General features: G+C 48.7%; 1 protein-coding gene across 2 annotated transcripts in view; it reads left to right on the top strand.

Moving 5' to 3' along the window:
• The window catches only part of Galnt10 (polypeptide N-acetylgalactosaminyltransferase 10), a 144,350-nt gene that overhangs the window by 52,902 nt on the left and 67,730 nt on the right, over positions 1–23,718 (top strand). The window contains exons 2-3 of one of the 2 annotated variants that reach the window (XM_075992527.1): positions 15,885–15,987; positions 20,000–20,138. In XM_075992527.1, coding sequence (XP_075848642.1) covers positions 15,885–15,987; positions 20,000–20,138 — 242 coding nt within the window. The remainder of the gene's footprint in view (positions 1–15,884; positions 15,988–19,999; positions 20,139–23,718) is intronic. The other variant, XM_075992529.1, reaches the window with a different exon arrangement.

Genomic DNA, 23,718 nt, shown 5'->3' with positions numbered 1-23,718 from the left:
GGATTAGGCTCATCCCGTGCTGTTCATACCCCAGCGGCAGTGGTTTCTGTCTGTTTCCTGAGCTGTGGTCTCTCAGTCAGATCCCGGGGCTGAAGAGATGGCTCCACAGTTAAGAGCACCAGCGCGCGGAGGCCAGGGGCTGGTGTTGGGCGTTTTCCTCACTCACTCTTCACTTAGGTGTCTGTTTATTATGTCCTGGCTTGTGATAGTTCTTAAATTACACTTATTTATTGTGTGTGTTTTTGTGCAAGGATGCATATGCCATGCTTGGGCGGAGGACATAGACAATCTATGGGAGTTAGTTCTTCCCTTTTGGGACCCAGAGGTCAAATTCCTGCTGTCACCTTTATCCACTGATCCAGCTTGCTGGCCCTCTTTACTTTATTGAAGCAACTGAACCCCACTCAGCTAGTCTGCCTAGCAGGCTGGCCCTGGAAATTCTGTCTGCCACCAACTCCACCCACTCCCCACCCCACCCCCTTCGCCCCTGGAGTTACAGGAGGGTGGCCATCCCCACTCAGAGGGCTTTTTATGTGTGTGCCAGAGAAATGAACTCTGTTCCTTACACTTGTGCAGCTTTAGGAGCCATCCCCCTGCCCCATGCAAAAACTTTAATAGTGGGAAATGGGAACCACATTGAATGCTCCGTCTAAGGGGGACAAGTGCATCCATGTGTTGGCTGCAGCACGCTCTGACAATACCTCCGAAGTTCTTTAATAACGGGCTGTCTCATGACAACTGATAGGTGAAGAAAGCTGCCTCTGGGCCTCTAGGTCTTGGGTTTCAGGCACAGGTACGGAAACAAGATAGTAAAGAGGAGCGTGAAGCCATTCACAGAGACACTGGGTGGTGGAGTTACGGGAGTGCTCCTTAATTACGGTTCGTATTACTTTGAGTTAATTGTAAATTTCACATGCAATTGCAGGGAAGTCCTGTATTTCCCTTCCTCTCACTTTCCTGCAGGGTATTTTTGTTTTTCTCTTTGTGCTTCTTCCTTGCCACGTGATTGACAGGTGGGGAAAATTGACAGGTTGAGGGCTATCATTTTAAACCCCCATGCATGCGGCGCACGCTCAGGCAAGAGCACAAGCACAAGCCCACTCTTGCTTCCAGGGAAGCTGGCCTTCTGTTTCTCTTTAGCCCCCTTCCTCTTGACCCACTGTGCACATTAGAACCTTATACTAACCCTGAGTCGCTGAGACCTATGCCTGGTGTAGGCGTTCATGGTCAGTGACACGCTCCTTCTGATCGCATCAGGCTTCCTCAAACCATTTAGACAAGAGAAAAGAGACACCTGCCTTTTATGTTAAAGTCAGATTGAAACATCCAAATCCCAGAGTGGAAAATAAGGTCTGAAATAATCATGAAAGCAAGGCTCGGTAGCCCCCGGCCACCATTAATGAAATGTTCGGAATATGCTCCTGCTCCAAGCTGTCTGTCTCCTCTGGTGACAGCCGGATGGAGAGAGGCAGCAGGTTGGACAAGCAGATGACTGTGGAGTACTTCAGGAATCCCACTAGATGGCTCATCTGCTTTCTCGCCCTCGTCCAGTGTGGCGGATGTCAGAGCACACAGCACTGTAGGAAATGGGGTGGCTTGGGTCTCCCGCCTTTATTTTTGTCTTATGTATTTTGTATGTTTATTTTGCTTGGCACAGGGGAGAATCTCATGTAGCCCGGGCAGGTCTTGAAGTCTTGAACTCACTAGGTAGCAGGGGATGAACTTCAACTCCTGACCCTCCTGCCTTCACCTGCCAAGTGCTGGAATTACAAACAAGCACCACCACGCCTAGCTTCATCTACTTTTTTATTTGTTTGTTTGTTTTTTGAGACAGGGTTTCTCTGCATACAGTCCTAGGTGTCTTGGAACTAGCTCTTGTAAACCAGGCTGGCGTCAAACTCACAGAGATCACCTGCCTCTGCCTCCTGAGTGCTAGGATTAAAGGCATGTGCCACCACTGTCCGGTGCTTTTAACAGAATCTTTGGTTCTTTATGTATGTCTTAGGACTTGTAGCTTGCAGAGAAACACCCCAATCAGAGAATCGGGCCCATGGGTTGGGTTCTCAGCTCCACCGTTAGTTTCTGTATGAGCCTGGCAGACTCTCTTGTGTTGCGGTCATTCTTCCTTTGCTAGCTGTCTGGGGTATCTGGCAGAGGGCCTCTCAGAATCCTGTCTCTTAGATGCTTACAGGTTAGCCGATTAGCCTGGAGCATGGGAAGTTGCCAGCTTTCCCAGTCTCTTTGCACCTTGTGAAGATGAACAATGCACCTCAGGAAGTTGAGCCTCATTCAAAGCCAGTCTTCAGGGACTGGAGTTATTCCTTTGCCGCCTTAGTGAACCCCGATGGCAGTGCCTCTTTTATAAAAGAAACGAGCTCGTGTCCGCGCGGGCGACAGAAATGGACAGACAGGGACTTCCTCTTCCTTTCCCCGGAAGATTATCTCGGAGATGTCAAAAGTAATTTCTGTAGGCAGACTGTTCTTTTACAAGAGATGTGTTTACAAAGCATGAAATTAACATTTTTGCACAGAGTCGAGGAATTCCTGATAACACGGTGGCTGGGGTGAGAGGGTTAGCTTCGGTGGTTATTAGCAAGGTCGGTGTTAGGTGCAGTGATGCGGTTAGCAGACCCTGCCATCAAAGCCCTTAGCCAGACATGAACTTGGGACTTCCGAAATGCAGGCTGGAGAGGCCCACCACTCAGCAGTGCTTTTCTGGACTGGATAGGAGCTACAGATATCACTTGAGGGGAGACGATAGCACAGGTGTGTGTCTCAACAGTTGCACATTTCAGGTGTGGTTTGGGATTCTCCTTAGGTTCATAAAGCGAGCGAGAGAATGTTAGAGTCTATTAGTAAAAATCTATTCAGAGAAGCATATTCTATATAATTTTATGTATAAGGTATACAATTTTAGACTTGGGGCTGTTATTTTTTTTAAGATTTTATTTTTTAAAAATTGTATATGTCAGCTGGGTGGTGATGGCACTCACCTTTAATCCAGCACTTGGGAGACAGAGACAGGCAGATCTCTTGAGTTTAAGGCCATCCTGGTCCACAAAGTGAGTTCTAGGACAGCCAGGGCTACACAGAGAAACCCTGTCTTGAGACACGAATGAACCAAAACAAACAAAACCAAAAAATTCTCTCTCTCTCTCTCTCTCTCTCTCTCTCTCTCTCTCTCTCTCTCTCTCTCTGTGTGTGTGTGTGTGTGTGTGTGTCTGTCTGTTTGTGTATGTCTGTATGTGTTTGTGTGTGTGTCTGTGTGTGTGTGACTGTGTGTGTGTCTATTGTTTGTGTCTGTGTATATGTGTGTGTCTATTGTGTGTTTGTGTCTGTGTATATGTGTATGTCTGTGTGTGTGTGTGCCTGTGTCTGCGTCCTTGGAGCTAGAGTTAGAGGTAGCTTATGAGCCACCTGACTTGGGAACTGAACCTGTGTCCCTGGAAGAGCAGCAAGCATTCATAACTGCTGAACCATCTCCCCATCCCTGGATTACATTCCTGTTGGCGATATTAGGCAAGATGATAGATAAGCACTGATCTCTGTCGAATCTCCTTGGATCTCCTCGGATTTCTCACGTGACATCCAGAGTGCTCTCTAGCCTCAGTCTCAGGAGCACCCACCCGAGCACAGAGAAGAGAGGCGAGGAGGAGATGGGATTCTTGAAGACCTACTAAGAATCAGTGTATAAAAAGCTGTAAGGAGTATGAGATGTCCATTTCTGAGACCCATATCCGGGTTTATGGAAGAAAAGACTCCCCTTAAAGGTCACGCCCCCTTTAAGTTTGGATGCTGAAGCAAGGTGAACCAGTAGATGTTTGAGATGTCCTCTGCTGCTAACTGGGTTCAAGTTTACAAGGTAAAGAGCTAGGACAGTGGGGTGGTTCAGACTGACACCCTGAATTCAATCCCATGAACCTACGTGGTGGATGGAGAGAAATGACACCTGGAAGCTGTCCTCTAACCTCAGCATACAATGCCATGACACACACACACACACACGCACACACACGGGGGGGGGGGTTGAGAAAGAGAGAAAATAAGTAATTTTAAAGCTATCTTTAAAAGAGTTATTTATGTTTGTTTGTATGTATTTATGCATACAGTGTTCTGGCTGCATGTATGCCTAGTGCTAGAAGAGGGCATCAGATCCCATTACAGATGTTTATGAGACACTAGGTGGTTGCTGGGATTGAACTTAGGATCTCTGGAAGAGCAGCCAGTGTTCTTAATTGCTGAACCATCTCTAACAAAAACATAATTTCTAGCCTTACGATCATGCTAACCTGGGTTCAAGTCATTACTATATCTGTAGTATTGAGCAAATTATTTAAGGTTCTTTGTTTGTTTGTTTGTTTGGTTGGTTGGTTGGTTTTTTTGTTTTTGAGACACGGTTTCACTATGTACCACTTACTGGCCTGGCATTTGCTATACAGAACGGGCTGACCTTGAACTCATAGAGATTCTCCTGCCTCTGCCTCCCCAGTGCTGGGATTAGACAAGTAATCTGGCATCACTGGTAAAATGTATTCAGCTATGGTCTGTGACCTTGAAAATACTTCCATCCTCCCCTTGGGGTTGCCCTGAGTGTAAAATGGGCCAAAGCACTGAGAGGGAGTCCCGAGGACCCGTGTATAGTAAGCGCTCCCTCATCCATTTAGTCTATCCAGCTGGCATTTCTTGAACACTCGCACAATGCCTGGTATGTTGCTGAGCGTCGTCAGTCGAGTGTTAGTGCGAACCAGAGCAGATGCTGCCCGGTCCTTCTGAAGTGTGTGATCCAGGCAGAAATGTATTCCTTAAGCAGTCACAGCAAGTAAGCCTGCCCTAGGTTGTAGAGCTCCGATGTCAGGATCAAGCTGTGCCAGGAGCAGACTAGACTGAGAAGTTGGAGGAAGATTTCCCAGAGGAACTGGCGTCTGAGATGCAGTGTGGAGTTGGAACAGGGGCTGGTGTGACTGGAGTCTGTGATAGAGGAACTGTATACAAAGGTCTCACAGTAGGAGAGAGCGAGGTGTTATTTGAGAGACATTAGAAGCCCCCTAGAGCTCTAAGACCAACGGGACGACGTGTGGGGAGAGGCCAAGCCTTGCAGAATTGTCTAAACCCAGTAAAGCATTTGGCTTCATTTTTTTTTAATTTATTTATTTATTAAAGATTTCTGTCTCTTCCCCGCCACCGCCTCCCATTTCCCTCCCCCTCCCCCAATTAAGTCCCCCCCCAGCCCGAGAAGCAATCAGGGTTCCCTGTCCTGTGGGAAGTCCAAGGAACCCCTACCTCCATCCAGGTCTAATAAGTTGAGCATCCAAACTGCCTAGGCTCCCACAAAGCCCATTTGGCTTCATTTTAAGAGCGATGGGAAGCCATTGAAGGATTTTTAAAGGAGCTTTTAAAATTATTAAGTTCAATAAATGTTAGTCCTATTGTTCTGTTCTGGGAACACTGGTCCATCCTGGCGTCTCTCTCTGCCTGGATTTTATAAGCGCGCCACTTTAAAAGTGCATGCAGTAGGGCTGGGGAGAGGACTCTTTCCGCATCTGAGCAGGAGTCTCCTGGGGTTGTTTGTTGGGGACCGTTTTCTTCAGGACCACAGTATGTCAGTGTAAGAGACAGATATGATATCAAAGGCCATGGAATCAAAAGTAACTGAGTGAGGGCCGTGAGCCTTGGGTTGACCAGGTCCCTGTTCCTATCCCAGCTATCCCTTCCAACTCCGCCCCCTCTCTCTGAATCAGGGAATGTTAATAAATAGTTCTGCCATTAGGCTTGGCTCCGCCCAGATCCTGGTGCATAGAGAGCCCAGAAATGCTAGTCCTGTGGGGGAGAAAGCTATCCTGCTTCATCTCCTTCCGAATTTGAGGAGGTAGAAAGGGGGCAGCCGGTAGGGAGACCAAGGAGAACAACTGAGGCACAGGAGGCATGGGTGGGGCCCAAAGCTAGGAGAATGATGACTATGCCAGCCCTGCAGAGAGGAGCAGCCAGGCACAGGAAGCGGCTGGCTCTCAGGGCCAGGTGTCTGAAGATGTCCCTAGCAGGGCAGGACGTTGCATCTAGCTTCTCCTTTGGTGCAGACCGCTTGCTGAGAGTTTTACAGCATCTTGCTTTGGGCCTGAACTAGGCCAGTGCAGCTGCTGAGAATTCAGAGAGCCTAATTCTGGTCACTTCCCCACCATCAAACAGTTTACAGGGAGACAGGGTCTCCCGGACAGGACAGGAGGCCCTCCTGTTCCTGTTCTGTGGATGAGGCTAGCAGGAAGCTTTGCGCATGGGCTGTGGTGCTGCTGCTGGTGGCTTGGGGTGACAGTGGGTGGTCTGTGGAAATGCTGACAGCTTCAGGAGTTAGAAGGGGGAAAAAGAGAGGCCAGGAGCATAGAATCTAGCGGAAAGACACGGAACCTGGCTGAGTGTTCTCTGATGCGGAGCTCTGGGACTGTTTGCTCACTATCGATTCTGGAAGCATCCACAAGAGAGGAGTCATTCGTAGGGCATGACACTGGGGCCTAGGAACGGAGAGATTTATTTTCTACTGTGTGCTTTTTGGACTCTTTCTTATTTGACTCTTTCACAGTTGGTCTTTATTATTTCTATAATTGCAAATCAAATTACAGGGTTTGGCTTTCAAAAAAAAATGCAATGAAAGGTTTGGATCAGACCACTGGTTTTCAGGCTTTCTTTTAAATCGTCAAAACAGCTTTCCGCATAATCTTACACGAAAGCCTAATTAGTGTGTTCCAGAGAGGAAGCCAGAGCCCCGCATGCTGGGAGGCCCCACCTCCTGGCCACAGCGTCTCCTCATATCTATTGCACACTTAGAAAACAACCGGTTTCAGTGATTTCTTTCAGACCTGTTTGCCTCTTTGTCTCTGTACCTGGCCTGTACTCATTTCGGAAGCAGGAGCGCTCCAGCTCTGAGGATAGGCTGCGGACCCCCACTGTAGCCACAGACCTCCTTCCCTTGCAAGAATTGGTAGCTGGCACCAGCTAAGTGTCACTCACAATCTTCGGCTGTGGGGAAGCAGTCACTTCTGGATGTTTCTCTAAGGCTGGTGCATTGGCATCGTGGTTTGTATGTAAAATGCCCCTGGCAGTCTCACGGGTTGGAACATTGTTCCCCAGACAGTGGTCCTATGTCGGGAGATGGTGGAACCTTGGGAGGTGGAAGCCTAGTTGGAGGAAGTAGGTTGCTAGGGAGTTTGACACCTGGAGCCTGCATGAGGGAGAACTGACTCCCACAAACCGTTCTCTGACCTCTTTGAAGCCTGGGTATTTTTACCACATCAGCAGGAAGGAAACTTATACAAGATAAAGAAATGAAATGAAAAGAAACAAATCCAGCGACTGACCCTAAACATGTCTTTTCATCCCTTGGGACCAGCACCGGATCATCTATAAAGGGAGCAAGCCAGGCGTTCAGCCTCAGCTCTCTCTGGTCTTTGGGCAGTTTGTAGAGTTTGTAAATGTTCTCCAGGGCCCTCTTATAACTAGGAAATCTAACAGGAACCCGTGACCACATGGAGCTGAGTAAGAAGGATGGGCGCGGCCCAGAAATGTTTCTGCAACACCTCCCAAAGGGTGATCTGCTGACACCCAGCTCATGAGACAGATGTAGGGACTGAGGAAGGGCCTTCTGATGTCCTGACACCATGACCGCGGGTGGTGGACTGCTGCTGGACAGATGTGGAGCAGGCTCATGTGTTGAACTTTGTATGGTGCACGCCCCACACTTGCTCCAGTTACTATTGGCACTCAGCACAGTGCCCTAAAACGCGATGGCCTGGAACTGGAGAGGTGGCTCAGCAGTTAGAGCCCTTGCTGCCATCCACCCCACCCAGAGGGTGTCTCCTATGTGATTCCAATCCCACGTTGATCACAAAGGATAGCCATCCAATGTCTCGTGTTCCGCTTGCCTCTCACAGGTTTCCAGTGTCTTGGGTCAGGCAGAGAAAGTGTGTGTGTGTGTGTGTGTATGTGTGTGTGTGTGTGTGTGTGTGTGTGAAAGAGTGCGAGTCTCTGGAGCTTCGTTTGGTTCAAACTTCATTCTGCCCCCATCGTTTTGGCCAAAGCAGCCAAAGAAGCCAGTCCAGCTTCCAGAAACGGGGAAGTGACAGTTTTAGCGGAAGGAGCCATATGCCATCTCATTGCAAGGACATTGAGAGGTAGATATAGAAAGAGATGGAAGATTAGAGCCACTTCCAGCCAGGCTACAATAATGTGTTCGCTCTAACTAAATTCTCTAGAATTAAAGAACTTCCAATGCCCCAGACTAATTCAAGGGTCTGGTGAAATAGGCACTTGAAAAACTGTTTGTAAATACGATGTTGTCCTTTTTTTCTTGTTTTTGCTTTTTTTTGCAGGGGAGGAGGGCAGAGTTTTGCGACAGGGTTTCTCTGTGTAGCCATCTGTCCTGGAACTCCCTCTGTAGACCAGGCTGGCTTCAAGCTCACAGAGATCCACCTCCCTCTGCTTCCTGAGTGCTGGGATTAAAGACTTGCGCCACTACCGCCTGGCCTGTGACATTGTCTGTTAATGGGTCATACACACCAGGCTTGTGGGACAGCCTCATTTCTTTTTCTTAGGTAGTACCCCATCTACTCCCATTCCACTTGTCCTTCAGTGCCTGCTTAGCCCTGGACCCCTCTGCCGACTCCACCCAGAACCATTCTTAGAGAAAAAATTATGCTTTTGCTACAACGACCCGGCAGAAGTTTCCAGACAAGAATGATTTTCAGATCTGACCTGTATCATAGACAGAAAATATGGCTTTTAAAAATAAATAAATAAAACTGTTTGCTAACAAAAGTAGTTGCACAATGAATATGTATTAGATGGACGGATGGATGAAGGGATGGACAGATGGTTGGATCGATGGATCAGTGGGTGGAAGGATGGTTAAGGATACAGCTATAGGTACTTATAAAATTGTTACCATTAACTTATTTTTTTCCTCCTGCCAAGCTGCTGAGATTTACTGTGGACGTTTTGTGTCTACGAGCTTTTCTTTGGTGGTGGTCTTTGTTGTGTTGCGCTTTCCTAAGCTAAAGTCTCAGCACATAGCCCTGGCTGGCCTCACGTTACAGGTGCATGCCACCACCCTTGGCATCCGAATGCTCTGAGGAAACAAAGCAGAATAAAAACCCCAGTTGCGCATTGTGTGGGGAGGAGCCATGCTGTGTTCTTTCTCACGAAGCCTGCAACTATTAGCAGAAAAAAAAAATGAGGTCCCTAAGTTTCCTCCCTGGCTATATTAATCACTACTCAGAGGCTGGAGGCGGGGGGGGGGGGGGGGGGTTGTGGGGGTGGGTGGGACTTCTATTCAGATAAATTTTTGAAATGCTGTATTAAATAAACAAGCAACTTTCTGTGGGACTTCAGAGAGTATTTCATGTGTGCATGTGTGTGTGTGGATGTGTGAAGGCAAGTGTGCACATGAGATGGAGGCGTGCATGAACGTGGAGACCAGAGCCAGCCTTGGGTGGTATTCCTCAGGCACTGTGCATATTGCTCTTTTGAGGCGGCCTCCCAAAGGATCTCGTAGTGAGCCAGTGAGCACCAGGGACTCGCCAGTTGTGCCTCCCCAGTGTTGGAGTTACAAGCTTGGGACCCAGTGGATTTTTTTTATGTGGCTTCTGTGGCTTGAACTCAGGTCTCCCTGTTTGCAAGGCAGCCACTTTACCCACTGAGCTATTTCCCGGTCCTCAAAGAACCCTTACTGTGTTGACGTACACTGTAGTGTGTGGATATGTCAGGGTCAAAAACTGGGGTGCAGAAAAGGGGGTGACATAACATTTAAATCCCATCCATTCACAAGTATGTAACTCTTGGCTTTAAATACATTCCCAGTGCTGTCTGTTACCGCCATGCCCCCACCTTCCCGCAGCGGCCCCTCCTCCCTCTCTTCACTCCACAGTAATACTCTAGTCTCTCTTTTACTGAATTTATCTCCTCAGTAGTTAGAAAAGTAGCATCATGGAGTACACATCCCTCTGTGCCTGGCTTATCTCACTATGCATTACTGTTTTCAGGGTCTATGGTGAAGTAGCTATCAAACGTCTATCCCTTCCAAAGCTCAGCAGTGTGCCACTGTGCGTCTGGGCCGTGGCTTATTTATACTGATGAACACTACTTGAGTTGTGTTTTCTAACCCTTATGACCAATGCTGCAGTGAACACCCGGGTCCCAGGCCTTTGTCTCTTCCATCCGTAACTTAAGGTGAGGCATCATGGCCGTTGAACCTTTTGAGAAACCTCTGACCTTGTCCGCAGTAGCAGTCCTCCCACTGGCATTCTCCACAACACTCCGTGGGCTCCAGTTTCTCCACCCACGTCCTGCCAACACTCGCCTTCTGTTTACCCAGTTACACTATCCTGCTAAGTAGTAAAGGACGCTTGGTGATAGGTTGAGCCCTAGTTCCCTAAGGTTCAGTGCCTGGAGTTCTGGACGGTCTTTGTGCACTCTGAATATGAGCCCTTCAGCCGTTGCACTTTGCAGATATATTCTAGTCCACATCTTGTACCTTGAAGAACAAAGATACGGTTGAAATGAATTCCAGTTTTGCAAAATTTACACTGTGCCTTATTTTTTAAGAAACTTTTGCATCAAGCATGGTGGTGCACGCCTTTAATCCCAGCACTCAGGAGGCAGAGGCTGGCACGTCTCTGTGAATCCAAGGCCAGTCTAGTCTACAGAGCAAGTTCCAGGTTAGCACTACATTATAGGGAGGAAAAAACAACAACACCAAACAAAAACAGCCAACCAAACAATAACAAAAAGGAAAGTCAAGACTAGATTTGAATGAATCAAGCAAGATTGGAGTTTTTCTCTTGTAGAAAGGCATGGAAAGGTGTGTGTATGTGTGTGCATGCGTGCATGTGTATGCATGCAAGAACTAAAATGTCTGGTACTTCTACATGAAAATAAACGCAACCCCAGAGGAAAGACAGACAGACCCTCTGCCACCAGCCTCAAGGGGTAAGATACAGACAGGAAGCTGACTAGCAATGAAGGAGGCAGGTGTGAGCGTTCAAAGCCTGTGGCTTGAACTAGAAATCACCTTAGACTGAGGGGAGCCCTCTGCCTCTAGAGTTGTGCAGCCCATTAAACTGACCTGAAACCATTTCATCAGAGGATAGAGTTAATCCTCAGAGCCCTTTATGGCATTAAATCCTTGTGACTATGTTAGGCACGTCTAATCCCTACGTGACCTTCCCTCCATCCAGAAAAAAAATAAAACAAAGGCATATCTTCCCATTCCTTCATCAGTGAGAATTAGACCTGCTTTTTGGGAGCTCCCAGTTTGGGGAGACAGGCACATCATCAGATGGGTGCTCAGAGGAACATGAGGTGTGGAACCCCGAGGATACTCTGGAATGCCAGGGCAGCTTGCATGAGGCTTTCCTCCTGGACCAGCGGAATGCTAAGGATATCCAGGAAATGGCCTCTCGGCTCCCACTTGGTACTAGATTCTGAGAATCTCTGGTGGATGGCGCTAGTGAGATTCAGTTATATTCTTGCACCATTTGGTTCTGGTTAAAATAAAAAAACAAAACAAACACATTTTCTCCAAACAGCAAGTCAGATGGCGTCTGAGGTAGTCAAACTCACTTGATTCTTACTTGTGAGAATAAGAGCGGTCCTCCGTTTGGAAAAGGAAACATTTCCTCTAGCTGAGAACAAAGTCATCTCCATCCCCGTGTCTCTCATAGGAGGAAGAGGAGGAGGAAACGGATCAAAATGTGTGGGCTTCAGCACTTTATTCCCAAGCTCTGCTCAGAGACCGTCTGTCGTTCCCACCTGCCAAGCACTGGTCCAGACTTCCTCCTACTGTGTGGCTCATGTCTGCCTTTGAACCTTATTTATTCCTGCCAGGCTGGGCTTTTGCCCTTAAGTAAATCTGTCTGTCACCTTCAAGCCTCCATTTCTTGGTTCATGCATCCCCTCCAGTTGGATTCCACCTGCACTGCTCTCAGGCAGATCCCTTCCCATCTTTGCACACACAAACACACACACACACACACACACACACACACACACACACACACACACACTCTTCTGTAGGAATCCTTACCCAGTCGTCTGGGGGAAGGGGATGTTAATTTTGACTCTTCTAAATATCTATAGATTTTATCTGTGCCCTTTAAGGCTATCCATCTTTGCACACACAAACACACACACACACACACACACACTCTTCTGTAGGAATCCTTATCCAGTCGTCTGGGGGAAGGGGATGTTCATTTTGACTCTTCTAAATATCTATAAATTTTATCTGTGCCCTTTAAGGCAATACACTTACAGTTGTGTGTGTTATTTCTTATATCATCATGTTTTGTTGAGCCTGTGAACTGTCTTATTTAGCTATATGTATAAATACTTTTTCATTGCTATGACAACATACATCATCAGAAGCAACTTACAGAAGGAAGATGCTGTTTTGTTTTTTGGTGTGTGGGGGCGTTTGCATGTAGGCAGTGTAGGACGTACATGTCTCGTTCCTGTGGCAATAAAAACCAGGTCCTTTGAAAGGGCAGCTAGTGCTCTCAACCATTGAACCATCTCCCCAGCCCCCAGGGAGGATTTGTATTCATTAATGGTTTAAGGAAGGTTGTGGTCCATCATGTCTGGGATGGCACAGCAGCAGGAGCCGCGTGAGTGTGAGCACTGGGGCCACAGTCAGGAAGCAGAGAGAGAGATGGATGCTGATGCGCGTTCATTCTCCCTTTATCCAGTTGGGGACCCTAAACCACAGGGGTGGTGCTATCCACACTCAGGGTGTTCTTTCCTTCCTCAGTTAAACTTCTCTGGCAGTGCCTCTCAGACACCCCCAGAGGTGTGTCTCCTGGGTCTTCTATTGCTGTGAAGAGACACCATGATCATAGCAGCTCTTCTAAAAAAGAGAGCTTGCTAATAGTCTCAGAGGGTTAGTCCATGGTCACCATGTGGGAAGCAGACCAACATGGCGCTAGAACACCGCCTGGAAGCTTTACACCCTGGTCTGCAGGCAGAGACACTGAGTTTGATATGGGGTTTTGAAACCTCAAAGCCCACCCCAGTGAGACATCTCTTCCCACAAGGCTACAACTATTCCAAGAAAGTCATACCTCCCAGAGAGTTCCACGAAATGGGGACTGTGCATTCAGACATATGAGCAAATGGGGGCCATTCTCATTCAGACTCCACACCCGGTATAAAGCAACTCTGTGAATTTGGCTAAATAAAAGTTCTATCTGGTCCACTCTGACCTTGAAGGGAATACTGTATGTGTGTGTGTGTGTGCATGTGTGCATCTGTGTGTGTCTATGTCTGTGTGTCATGCATGCACATACGAGGGCTGTCTTAGTTAAGGTTTCTATTGCTGTGAAAAGACCGCATGACCAGTAACTCTTATAAAGGGTGGCTCACATTTTCAAAGGTTTAATCCATTATCATCATTGTGCGACATGGTAGCGTGCAGGCAGACAGGATGCTCAAGAAAGAGCTGAGAATCCTACATTTTGACCAACAGGCAATAGGAAGTGATCAGAGATACTAGGCATGGCTTGAGCATATATGAGACCTCAAAGCCCACCTCCCCAGTGACACACTTCCTCCAACAAAGCCACACCTCCTAATAGTACCACTCCCTGTGAGCTTATGGGGGCCAATTTACATTCAAACTACCACAAGAGCTATTAGAATCTATTAAACTTAATGTTTGGCATCAAAGAGTGTGTATGCTCCTAAAGCAAAATCTGAAGGGTTGGGAGTCTAGAGAATCACCCAGCATCTGCAGTAAAGTCTCCCCTAATGCATCCTGAGACGTGGATGAACCCCACGACCCTCCTGTGGTTTTGAGGGCCCTAGTCAGCTGGGCCAGGCCTCGCTGGCAGGCGCTGTCAATTCTGCAGTCTCGGGATTGGACTGTGTTCTCCAATCTTTCTTCTCCAGCAGAATGCAGTTGGCTTTGTTTCGTTGTTCTCTCTTCAGAGGGTGCCAGACACACTAAATGGTGATTAAACAAAGATTAAAATTCCATTTGGATGAGCAAGTGAGTGGCAGTTGGGACCGTGATCAATTCCTTTGGAATGTTGACTAAGGGCACATGGGTTCCAGACACAGTCGCTCCAGGCACGCCCACATGCGTTTGCAGTTTGCTGTGTAAAGGGATTTCTAGACACTGTGCCAGCCTCTCCAGCTGGCCTACGTCCTCACTGCGCTCCTTCCCTTTGTCTTCATCTCTTGTGGCAAGGGGACATTCTGGAAGCCCGGGGGGGGGGGGGCGGGGGATTATCAGAAGATGATTGCAAACCAGAAAAAAAGAAAAAGATCTCAACTTTTAGAAACACACCTCTGGATGTGCAGTGTGATGGAAACATCCAAGCACCCTTGAGTTGAAAGTCTTGGCATGTTCTTTTACATAATCGCATGATCAGCGTCATTTAAGAGTTGTGTGTTGGGAGCTAGGAGATGGCGCAGTGGATGAAGCGCTAGCTATGCGAGCGTGACAACCTGATTTCCAGTCCCCAGCGCTCTTGTAAAAGCAGGAGTCCATCATCCCGTCACTTCTTTTCTGTTGTTGGTTTTGTTTTTCAAGACAAGGTTTCTCTGTGGGGCTGTCCTGGAACTCACTCTGTAGGCCAGGCTGATCTGGAACTCATGGGAATCCTCCTGCCTCTGCCTCCCAAGTGCTGGGATTAAAGGTGTGCACCACCACTGCCCAGCCTGACACTCACTTCTGAGGCTCTGCCCTGGATGTAGCCATTAGCCAGTCCCCTGCAGTTCTAGAGCACTGGGAAGGGGTTTGAGTTGACATGAACCCAAGAATTTAAAGACTTAATCCAAAAAAAAAGAGTAAAATACCACGAGGCAGTAGTGGCCTGTGCCTTTAATCCCAGCACTCGGGAGACAGAGGCCAGTGGATCTCTGTGAGTTCCAGAGAGCAGCCTGGTCTATAGAGTAAGACAGGACAGCCAAGGCTACGCAGGGAAACCCTGTGTGGGAGAAAAAAAAATGTAAAATGCCATAATTACATTGTGCATTGATTACATGTTGGAATGCTAATATTTTAGATATATATGCATGTATTGGGTCTGGAGAGATGGCTTAGCAGTTAAGAGTGTCCACCGGTCTTGTAGAGGACCTACATTCAGTTCCTAACACCTGTGTCTAGCAGCTCACAACTGCCGGTAGCTCCAGCTCCAGGGGCCCCGATGCCCTCTTCTGGCCTCCCGCAGACATACCCACACACAGTCAGCCGCATATATACATAATTAAAAATTAAATACATCTTTAAAAGCTAAATCCGTTTCTAAATCTAAGCTCGTGTATTTGTTTCCTTGGAGTACCGAGGACTGAACTAAGGCTTCATGAATGCTAAGCAAGCTCTCCACCGCTGACTACATCCCTTAGCCTCTACATGTTTTGTTTTGTTGGGTGACAGTATCTCACAGTATATGCCAAGCTAGCCTAGGACTCGGGGGTTTTCCTGCCTCTACCTCCCAGGTGCTAGGATTATGGAAGTGTACCACCGGTGGCACCCGGCCTCATTTTCTTTCTTCCGCGTACAAACTTGCTCCTGAGGGCCATGTCTGCCTCACATATCCTTTTTGCTGGGCAGCAACACCCTTGGCACTTTCTCCCATGGATGTTTCTTTCCAAGTTTCCTTCCTTTCCTGGGTGGCGCGTTTCCAGGGGGTGGCGCTGAGCTTCTGTGCCCCCCTGGCTTCTGCCCAGCTTCTGTGCTCCCTCCCCCGGCTTCTGCCCATCTAACCGGCACATGGCAGGCACTCAGAAAGATGCTGTGAGGGCTGGACAGGTGGTAGTGCTCCCTTAGGCCCTGGACCTTTGCCACTGCCGATATTCCCCCTTTCTTCCCTTTCATGGTTTCTTCTTTTTCTTTTTCAAAGGACTTACACAGTCGGCCCAAAAAGCCGTTTTTCTTGGGAGATGAACAAAAGCTGAAGGACTGGCACGACAAGGAGGCCATCAGGAGGGACGCACAGCGTGTAGGTATGGAGGGCTGAGTGTGGGCACCGCGTAACTGCGCGGCCACGGGTGTGTGCGCGCGCGTGTTGGGTGTGTGTTAGGACCATCTGGACCTCTTGTTCACTTCCTGCCTGCCACCGTCCTTCCTAATTCCTGTACCCACCTTTCACCTGTTCTGACCTCTCCCATCAGCACCAGACCCACTGTCTTGAGGTTTGCCCTGCCACCTTCCAGTTAGCAAGTGACTGTGTCTCTAGCAGGTCCCATACTGAAGTAAGCGGCAGTGGTTCGAGTTGGCACAGGTTGAACACAGAGCAAATTCCACTCTCAGCAACCTGATCAGCCTTTATGGCCCCACTGAATAAGAGGAGACCAGTACCTCAGAGATATGATATCATCTGCAGCCATCACACGGGGAGAATGAGGTCAACCTGGGACTTGAACCCAGGTCTGGAAGGCAGAGCCAGTACCTCACCAGCTTCTGAACTGTCTGCATGGGCTTCAGCTCCGGTTTCCTTTGGCTAATGGGGCTTCGCCACCTTCCTTGTGAGGCTGGAAGATAAGCGAAGGGCCAGCATGAGGAGGTACAGAGACTGTGTAGGGAAACTCTTCTCAGTGGAGTCCAGGCAGAGGTCAGGAGAGCAGCTCCAATGCCAGCTGCCAGCATAAGGGGCCACCAATGAAATTGGCCTCCCCATCTGTGGGTGCCCACATGCCGTTTGCCTGGGCAACCTCAGAAGGCTTTTCTGAGGGTGCGGAACTAAGCTATGAGGTCGCTCTGCTTGAGTGGAAAGTTGATACAGCAGCCCAAGGGATTGAACTCATGTGTGGTGATCTGGGTTAAAGGTGTCCCTTCTAAATTACGTATGACCAAACCAACTCACTACAAAGCTCGGAAGAGAACAGGCGTAAGAACTGAGCTGATGCCTGGGGCATCCCCAGTCCTGCTGCCCAGCACGCTACTCCGTGTGCCAGGAATGTTATATGAACGGGGATGGATGTTGCTTAAATTAAGAAAGGAAACATCTGCAAAGAGCCAGCTGGCCAGACAATGGTGCCTGAATCATTAGAATATTGGGCTGGCTAGCAAGGGAAGAAAGAACAGCAAGGAAATTAAGAAAAAATAAATGATTGTTTACTTTTTCATTTGTTGAAATAAAATTATATGTAAGTAGTAAAGAGTAAATATTTTTAAAAATTAATTTATAATTGCCTAATTATAAAAAAGAAAAGAGAAAGCGATTGATGAGACTGAGGACTGAATGTCCTCTTCAGCCGTCACAGTGGACCATGTCTGATGAAAAGGCACAAGCTGCAGCCTTGTCAGGATGCTGTGCTGGGGTCCCGCTGGCTGGCCCTTGCTCCCTCTCCTCTGCTGAGCCTTTGGGTCTGATCATTAACACCCCGTCACCCCTGTGTGGGTCTCCTGATGCCTTGCGCCGAGCATGAGCTCAGGCCTCTTTCTGCCTGCTGCACCTCCACAGTATCAGTGTCCTCGGTATCCAGAGGGCCATTGGCCTCCAGCAGCGACTGCTGGGACTGAAGCTTGGCTACTCAGCAGCGGAGACCCGTGAGCTGCTTGTGTCAGTTCTTGGTCACCAGAGGCTACGAGAACCCTAGAGAGCACGCTCTCGGAGTACCGGAGGCCCTGCTCAGGCATATTGCACCTAGATTGCCACCCGTTTGTCCTCTGAATCTGACTGCAATAGAATTTTCCAAGTAGACCTGGTTTAGTAGATAAGGCGGCTCTTAATTTACCTCCCAACTTTAAATAGAAATCAAGGCATGTTTTATCATTGTGGCATCTTAAAAATAATTTGTTTATTATTTATTTGCAGCTGTACTAAGGACCCAGCCCCAATCCAGCAGCTTGTAGGCGCTAGGCAAGCACTCAGCCACTAAGCTGCATCCTAGCCCTTGCTTATGGCAATTTTGATTTGCACAGAACATTTGCCTCGCTTAGATAGGAATCAGATTTCCTCAAGTTTATCTGGTTGACTTGTGTGGCCTCTAATTTGACTCCCCAGACACGCTGCTAGTATCAGAAGAGACGATTGTAGCTGATCGAGCCAGGTTTATCAGCTCAGAGAAGGGAAGGTGGACCTGCCTCTTGTCTGGGGGAACTCAGTGGGCAGGGGGTTCTGGCTCTTAAGGGAATACAGGGAGCTTGGTCTTTGGCCCTCCCACCCGGTTCTGTAGCCTTGTATGAGTTTCAGTATACCTGCAGAATGAGAATTCTCCAGTCCACTGTGCAGGGTTGCTGTAGGGACACTAGAAAAAAGATGGATGGTGTGCAGAACGGGACCCTGGCTGCGTGAATGCTGGTACCCCTCCCCTTCTTCTCACTTCCCTCTGCACAATTTGGAGGGATGCTTAGGTGACATTAATCTTGATTGTTAAGAGCCGGGGAGGTGGATCTATAGTTAAGAGCATTTGCTGCTCTTCCCGAGGTACAAGTTTGGTTCCCATGTCTGGTAGCTTACAACTGCCAGTAACTCCAGTTCCAGGGGATCTGATGCCCTCTTCTGGCCTCCACAGGCACCTACACACACACACACACATACACACACACACACAGAGTAAGATTTCTTTTTAGATTTATTTATTACATTTTATATGTATGAGTGTTTTGCCTGTGTATGTATATGTATACTCCATGTGTGCCTGGTGCCCAAGGGGTTCAGAAGAGGGCATCAGATCCCCTAGAACTGGGGTTGTGGATGTCTGAAAAGCACTCTATGTGTGCTGCCCCTGAACCCAGGTCCTCTGTGCTCTTAACTGCTGATCCATCTCTCCAGCCCCACATAATTTTAAAAAAAAATAGAAGAAAACTTTTTCTTTTAGATCTTGGTTGTCTAATTTTTTTTCCTTGAGAAATGCTTGGAAGATTCGTACAACTCACCCTCAGTCTGTCTGTAGGGGCCTCTCCAGAGACAAACAGATCTTTGGGGCTCTGACCTGGTGGCTATTGGTCATAGGGAGGAAGACATGAGAGCATGGGTTTAGGGGGAAACGCACCAAGATAAACTGTTCTTCAAGGGAAGAGATGTACTACTGTCAAAGATAGTCCGGTGGGGTTCCAAAGAGAGAACCTTCAATCTCACAAAGTATGGCATCTATCCTTAAAAGTTTCCTTGCATAGTCTGGGAGCAGGCTTAGTTAATATATGATCTCATGGTAGCCCACAGATCCCAGCTTGTCTCTGGCATCCAGGTGGCAGAGGGAGGGAGAGGATTTGGCTCCTCATGAGAGCAGTGAGCCCACTTTCCAAAGAAACCCTGAGAAAAGAGAGGGACTCCCAGAAGGTGTGGCTGGCTCTTGACTTCCAGAACAGCCCCAGAAGGGTTTGGGACCCAGTGATGAATGGTTGAATCCTCTGATGAAGCTGATGTGGGGACAGTTTGGAAGGAGACAGAAGTAGGAGGCGGGGTCTCTGTGAAGGAAGTAGAACATCGAGAGAGTGTCCTCCTGGCTGAGTCTCACCCTGGTCTCTTCCTGTACTCTCCCTCTCTCTGCTTCCTGCATCCCTGAACCTCTCCCATGCACTCCTGCTGCCACTACGTTCTGCTTCACACCAGGTCCTAAAGCTCAAAGCCATGTGACCCCTCTGGGAAAAAATCCTTCCTTCGTTAAGTTGCTTTTCTCAGGTCCTTGGTCACAGTAAAGCAGAGTCACTAATATGCCCCATGACCAGGTATAAGATTTTTTTTTAAATGTCAATGTCTTTATTTTATTTTATGTGTATTTGAGTGTTTTTCCGGCAAGTAAGTCTGTGTACCACATGTGTGCAGTGCCCAGGGAGGCCATAAGAGGACATCTGATCCCTGGAACTGGAGTTACAGGTGGCTGTGGGCCACCGCGTGAGTGCTGTGACTCAAATCTGAGTCCTCTGCAAGAGCAGCCGGTGCTCTTAACCACTGAGCCGTCTCTCCAGCCTCAGGCATAAGGCTTTATCAGCCGTCCAGTCCTCTCCCCAGTCTGAACCCCTGTAGATGTCAGATAAACCAGCAACACTGAATATGCTCTCTGCCTCTAGGAAATGGAGAACAGGGGCGGCCTTACCCCATGACCGATGCCGAGAGAGTGGACCAGGCATACCGAGAAAATGGATTTAACATCTACGTCAGTGATAAAATCTCTCTGAATCGCTCTCTCCCCGATATCCGGCACCCAAAGTGAGTGTCCCACCTCTCATCTCCTGCTGCCTATGGATTTTGCCCATTGCCCTGGGTTGTGAACTTAGTTACGAGAAGTGTTGCTGGCCTCCCTCTGCAGAGGCTCCGATTATCCTTCTGCAGCTTGAAGCTGACGTGGCCAGGGATGGCATTGTCTGTCAGTCTGTTCCCTCTCTCCAGGGGTAGAAGCCAGCAATTATCAGTCTCTCGAACGGCGGCATCAGTTTGCCTAGAAATTTGTTGTGCGTGCGTGCGTGCATGTATACATGCATGTGAGGGTGTGTGTGTGTGTGTGTGTGTGTGTGTGTAAGAGAGGGAGAGAAGGGGAGGAAAGGAGGAAGGGAGGACACATATGCCCCAACAAGCATGTGGAGGTCAGGGGACAGACTCTGGTGCAGGTCCTTATCTTCTGCTGTTTGCAGCAGGGCCTGTTTGTTGTTCACTGTGTGTACGGCAGGCTAGCTGCTGCCAGCTCCTAGGGAATCCTCCTCTCCCCCTCCCACCTCACTGTCAGAGTGTGGGGGTTACAGATGGTTCACTACTATGTCTGGCTTTATGTGGGCTCTAGCCCTTCAAACCCAGGTCCCCAGGCTTGCTCAGCAAACACTGTGCCCCCTGAGCAATCTCTCCAGCCCAGTCATCCACTCAGATTTACTCCATCAAAGCACTGGAGGCTGTCAACTGTCAGTGCCCCCAGAAGCCCTGTAGGTGACTTGGATGCAGCCGCAGGGTACAACAGGAAATCACACAGCTAGGAAGCCTCGCTTAGAAGACACACTGTCCCCCAGGACTAGGCCCTTTGCACCAAGGTCTCTTACCCAGAGGGGACAGAAGGGGGACCTGGAGTGCTTGCCTGTGGGATTTGCTGTCGGTTTCATGGTGTTCAGTAATGCCCTAGAATCTTCTATTAACATATAAGAGCGTTTTCTGAGCCACACTGTGGTGTTGCTGGGTTCAAACCAGTGAGCTGACACTGAGAGTTACCAGACCAAACCCTGTGCCCGACATCTGGAGCACTAATTGTCATGACTATAGAAAACTTATACCACGTGCCCCAACCTTGCACCATCACGAACTCCTAGGAGGCAACACAATGGTTCATCTCTCACTGTTCTCCTGGTGTGGGCCTTCAACTATCCGTCCTCCTGCCTCAGCCTCCCGAATAGCTGGGATGACAGGCCTTTGCATCAGGCTCAGCTCATTTACCTCATAAATTTTGCACCGACGGTGAGGAGACTAGATTACATGGGGGACATTTATATATGATTATCGAATAAGGAAATCCTCAACTGAACAGTCCAAAGTTGGAAATAGTGTGTGCCTGATTGGCTTCTTTTCTTTTCCTTTCCTTTTTTTTTAATTTTATGTGTATGTACGTGAGGGTACATATGCCACAACATGCCTGTGGAGGTCAGAGGACAGCTTATAGGAGTCAGTTTTCCCCTTCCAACGTGTGGGTTCCTGGGATTGAACTCAGGCTTGGCAACAGTCACCTTTACCTGCTGAACCATCTCTGCAGGTTTTCGTTCTTATTTTGTGCGTATAATTTTTTTTCTTCCACGTTAGAAACGTTGCCCTGAAGTGTGCTCACAGTTTGGGAGGGAGTCCTTGCTCAGGAGGCCTCTGTCACCTCAGTTAGCAGCCTGTCTGCCCCACCAGCCTCCTGGTTGCTAACGTTGAGTACTTCCGACACCTGCTTTTCACAGCGTTCCTAAGTGTGGAAGCTGAGTTTCCGGCAGAGTCAGCAGATACCTTGAAGCCCTCCTCTGTCCCCAGGGAGGAGGCTCTCCCGCGGTTTGACAGTGGGAGCACCTGAGTAAATTAGAGCGCTTGAGCGGCCTAGTGCCTTCGCTTTCTTTTAGCTTAAACAACTTCTCAGGCAGGAGCCGGGATTCTTCTTTGCCTTTTAATCCCTTCAGATGAAGTTTTGGCAGCAGCACAGCAAGAGCGGGATGCAAGGGGCCGTTTGTTTGTCTCAGGGCACCTTTGCTCACACCAGAAGCTGCTTTGGAGACACCCACCCCCGGAGAGCAGGGGCTAGGCAGTTTGGTCCCAACTGACTGCGTTGACGTTGACATTTGGGAGGTGACCAGCTGGCCTGCCCTCTGCACCCCCTGCCCAGTGAGTGTAAGCACAGGCTGGCTGGTGGGCTGGCCCGCTTTCCCTGCTCCTTGGGGAACCCAGCCCAGCTGCTTGGCAACCGAACACAGAGGCTCTTCAGGACCCACGGCCGGGTGACACAAGGGAGCCTCGGCTGCAGAAGTGTCGGGTCTGTAGGCTCCTCTGGGATGCATCAGTTGCGTTTTCGGTTTCACAGTACAAAGCTAGCCACGCTGGGGATGACAGCAGCCTGCAGCCACGACCTGCTGGCTCCATGGTGAACATGGAACGTCCGGAAGAAGTGAGTGGACGTGGATGGAATCATCGTCTACCACCTTCCCACCCCACACCCCTCTTGGCTTTTTCCTTTTGTGTCAACACGATAAGATTTGTGATACGTGCTGCATTTCCTCAAAAGAACTTATGGATTATTGTAATAGGCCAGAGTCTCTGGAGTCTCTTTACAACTCCAGCAGGTTACAGAGTCCGAAGGAGAAGGAAGGTTGAGCTTGTTGCCTCCGACAGACGTAGTACACACGCTAATACAATGAAATGGTCTGGGGAGATGGCTCAGTTGATAAAGGGCTTGCAGCACACAAGCGTGAAGACCTGAGTTCAAGTCCCCAACACCCACATAAAAGTCGGGTATGGTGGCACATGTGTGCCTCTCCTGCTAGCGGGGGGGCGGGGCTTGGGCAGAGACTAGTGGATCCCTAGAGCACAGAGAGGGCTAGGCAGTCTGGAGGGTCTGCCAGAGGGTTCTCGCCCAGAATATGTCATAGAGGGGAAAGAATCACTCTGGAGAACTAGAGAAACCCTACTGACGACCGATAGCTGCCTCTTCCCACCGCTCAGACCAGGAAAACTCATAATTCACACTTGACGGGGAGGTGGGTGTAGTGTCTGGCAGCGCTTCTTTACCTTAGTGGGAACTCGTTAGCCCTCTGGACCAGTCTCGAAAATGACCATAAATTACAAACTGGAAAGATAAAAGTGTTTTCGGGTAATGCAAAGCTCAAGGGTGCAGACGTACAGATGGACACTCGACTGTGAACACAGACAGCCAGTCAGAATGTGGTAGGAGTGCAAAGTGGCAGGGAGGGTGGCCTGTGACGAGGAGGACAGTCATCAGTCAGAACTACCTGCCTCTGATGAAGATGCGGCAATAGCAGGACACCACAGCTGTGTTCTGTTTATAAAGCGGAGTAGAGACAGAGGGGATATGGAACGACTCAAACTCCAGAAATACAGATTTTTTTTATTATATGAGGAGGGTTTTGTTTGTTTGTTTGTTTTGGGTTTTTTTGTACATATGTGTATACATCTGGTGTATACATGACTGGTACCCGCAGAATACAGAAGAGAACATCAAATCCCCTGGAACCATAGTTACCCATGGTTGTGAGCTGCCAAATGGGTTCTGGGAACCGAAGCTGAGTCCTCTGGAAGAGCAGCAAGTGCTCTTAACCACTGAACCATC

This window comes from Microtus pennsylvanicus, chromosome 11 (assembly GCF_037038515.1).
Source record: "Microtus pennsylvanicus isolate mMicPen1 chromosome 11, mMicPen1.hap1, whole genome shotgun sequence".
In the NCBI taxonomy this organism is placed as follows: Eukaryota; Metazoa; Chordata; class Mammalia; order Rodentia; family Cricetidae; genus Microtus; species Microtus pennsylvanicus.
The sequence above is the reverse complement of the archived record's forward strand: the minus strand, read 5'-3'. Positions and strand labels throughout refer to the sequence as shown.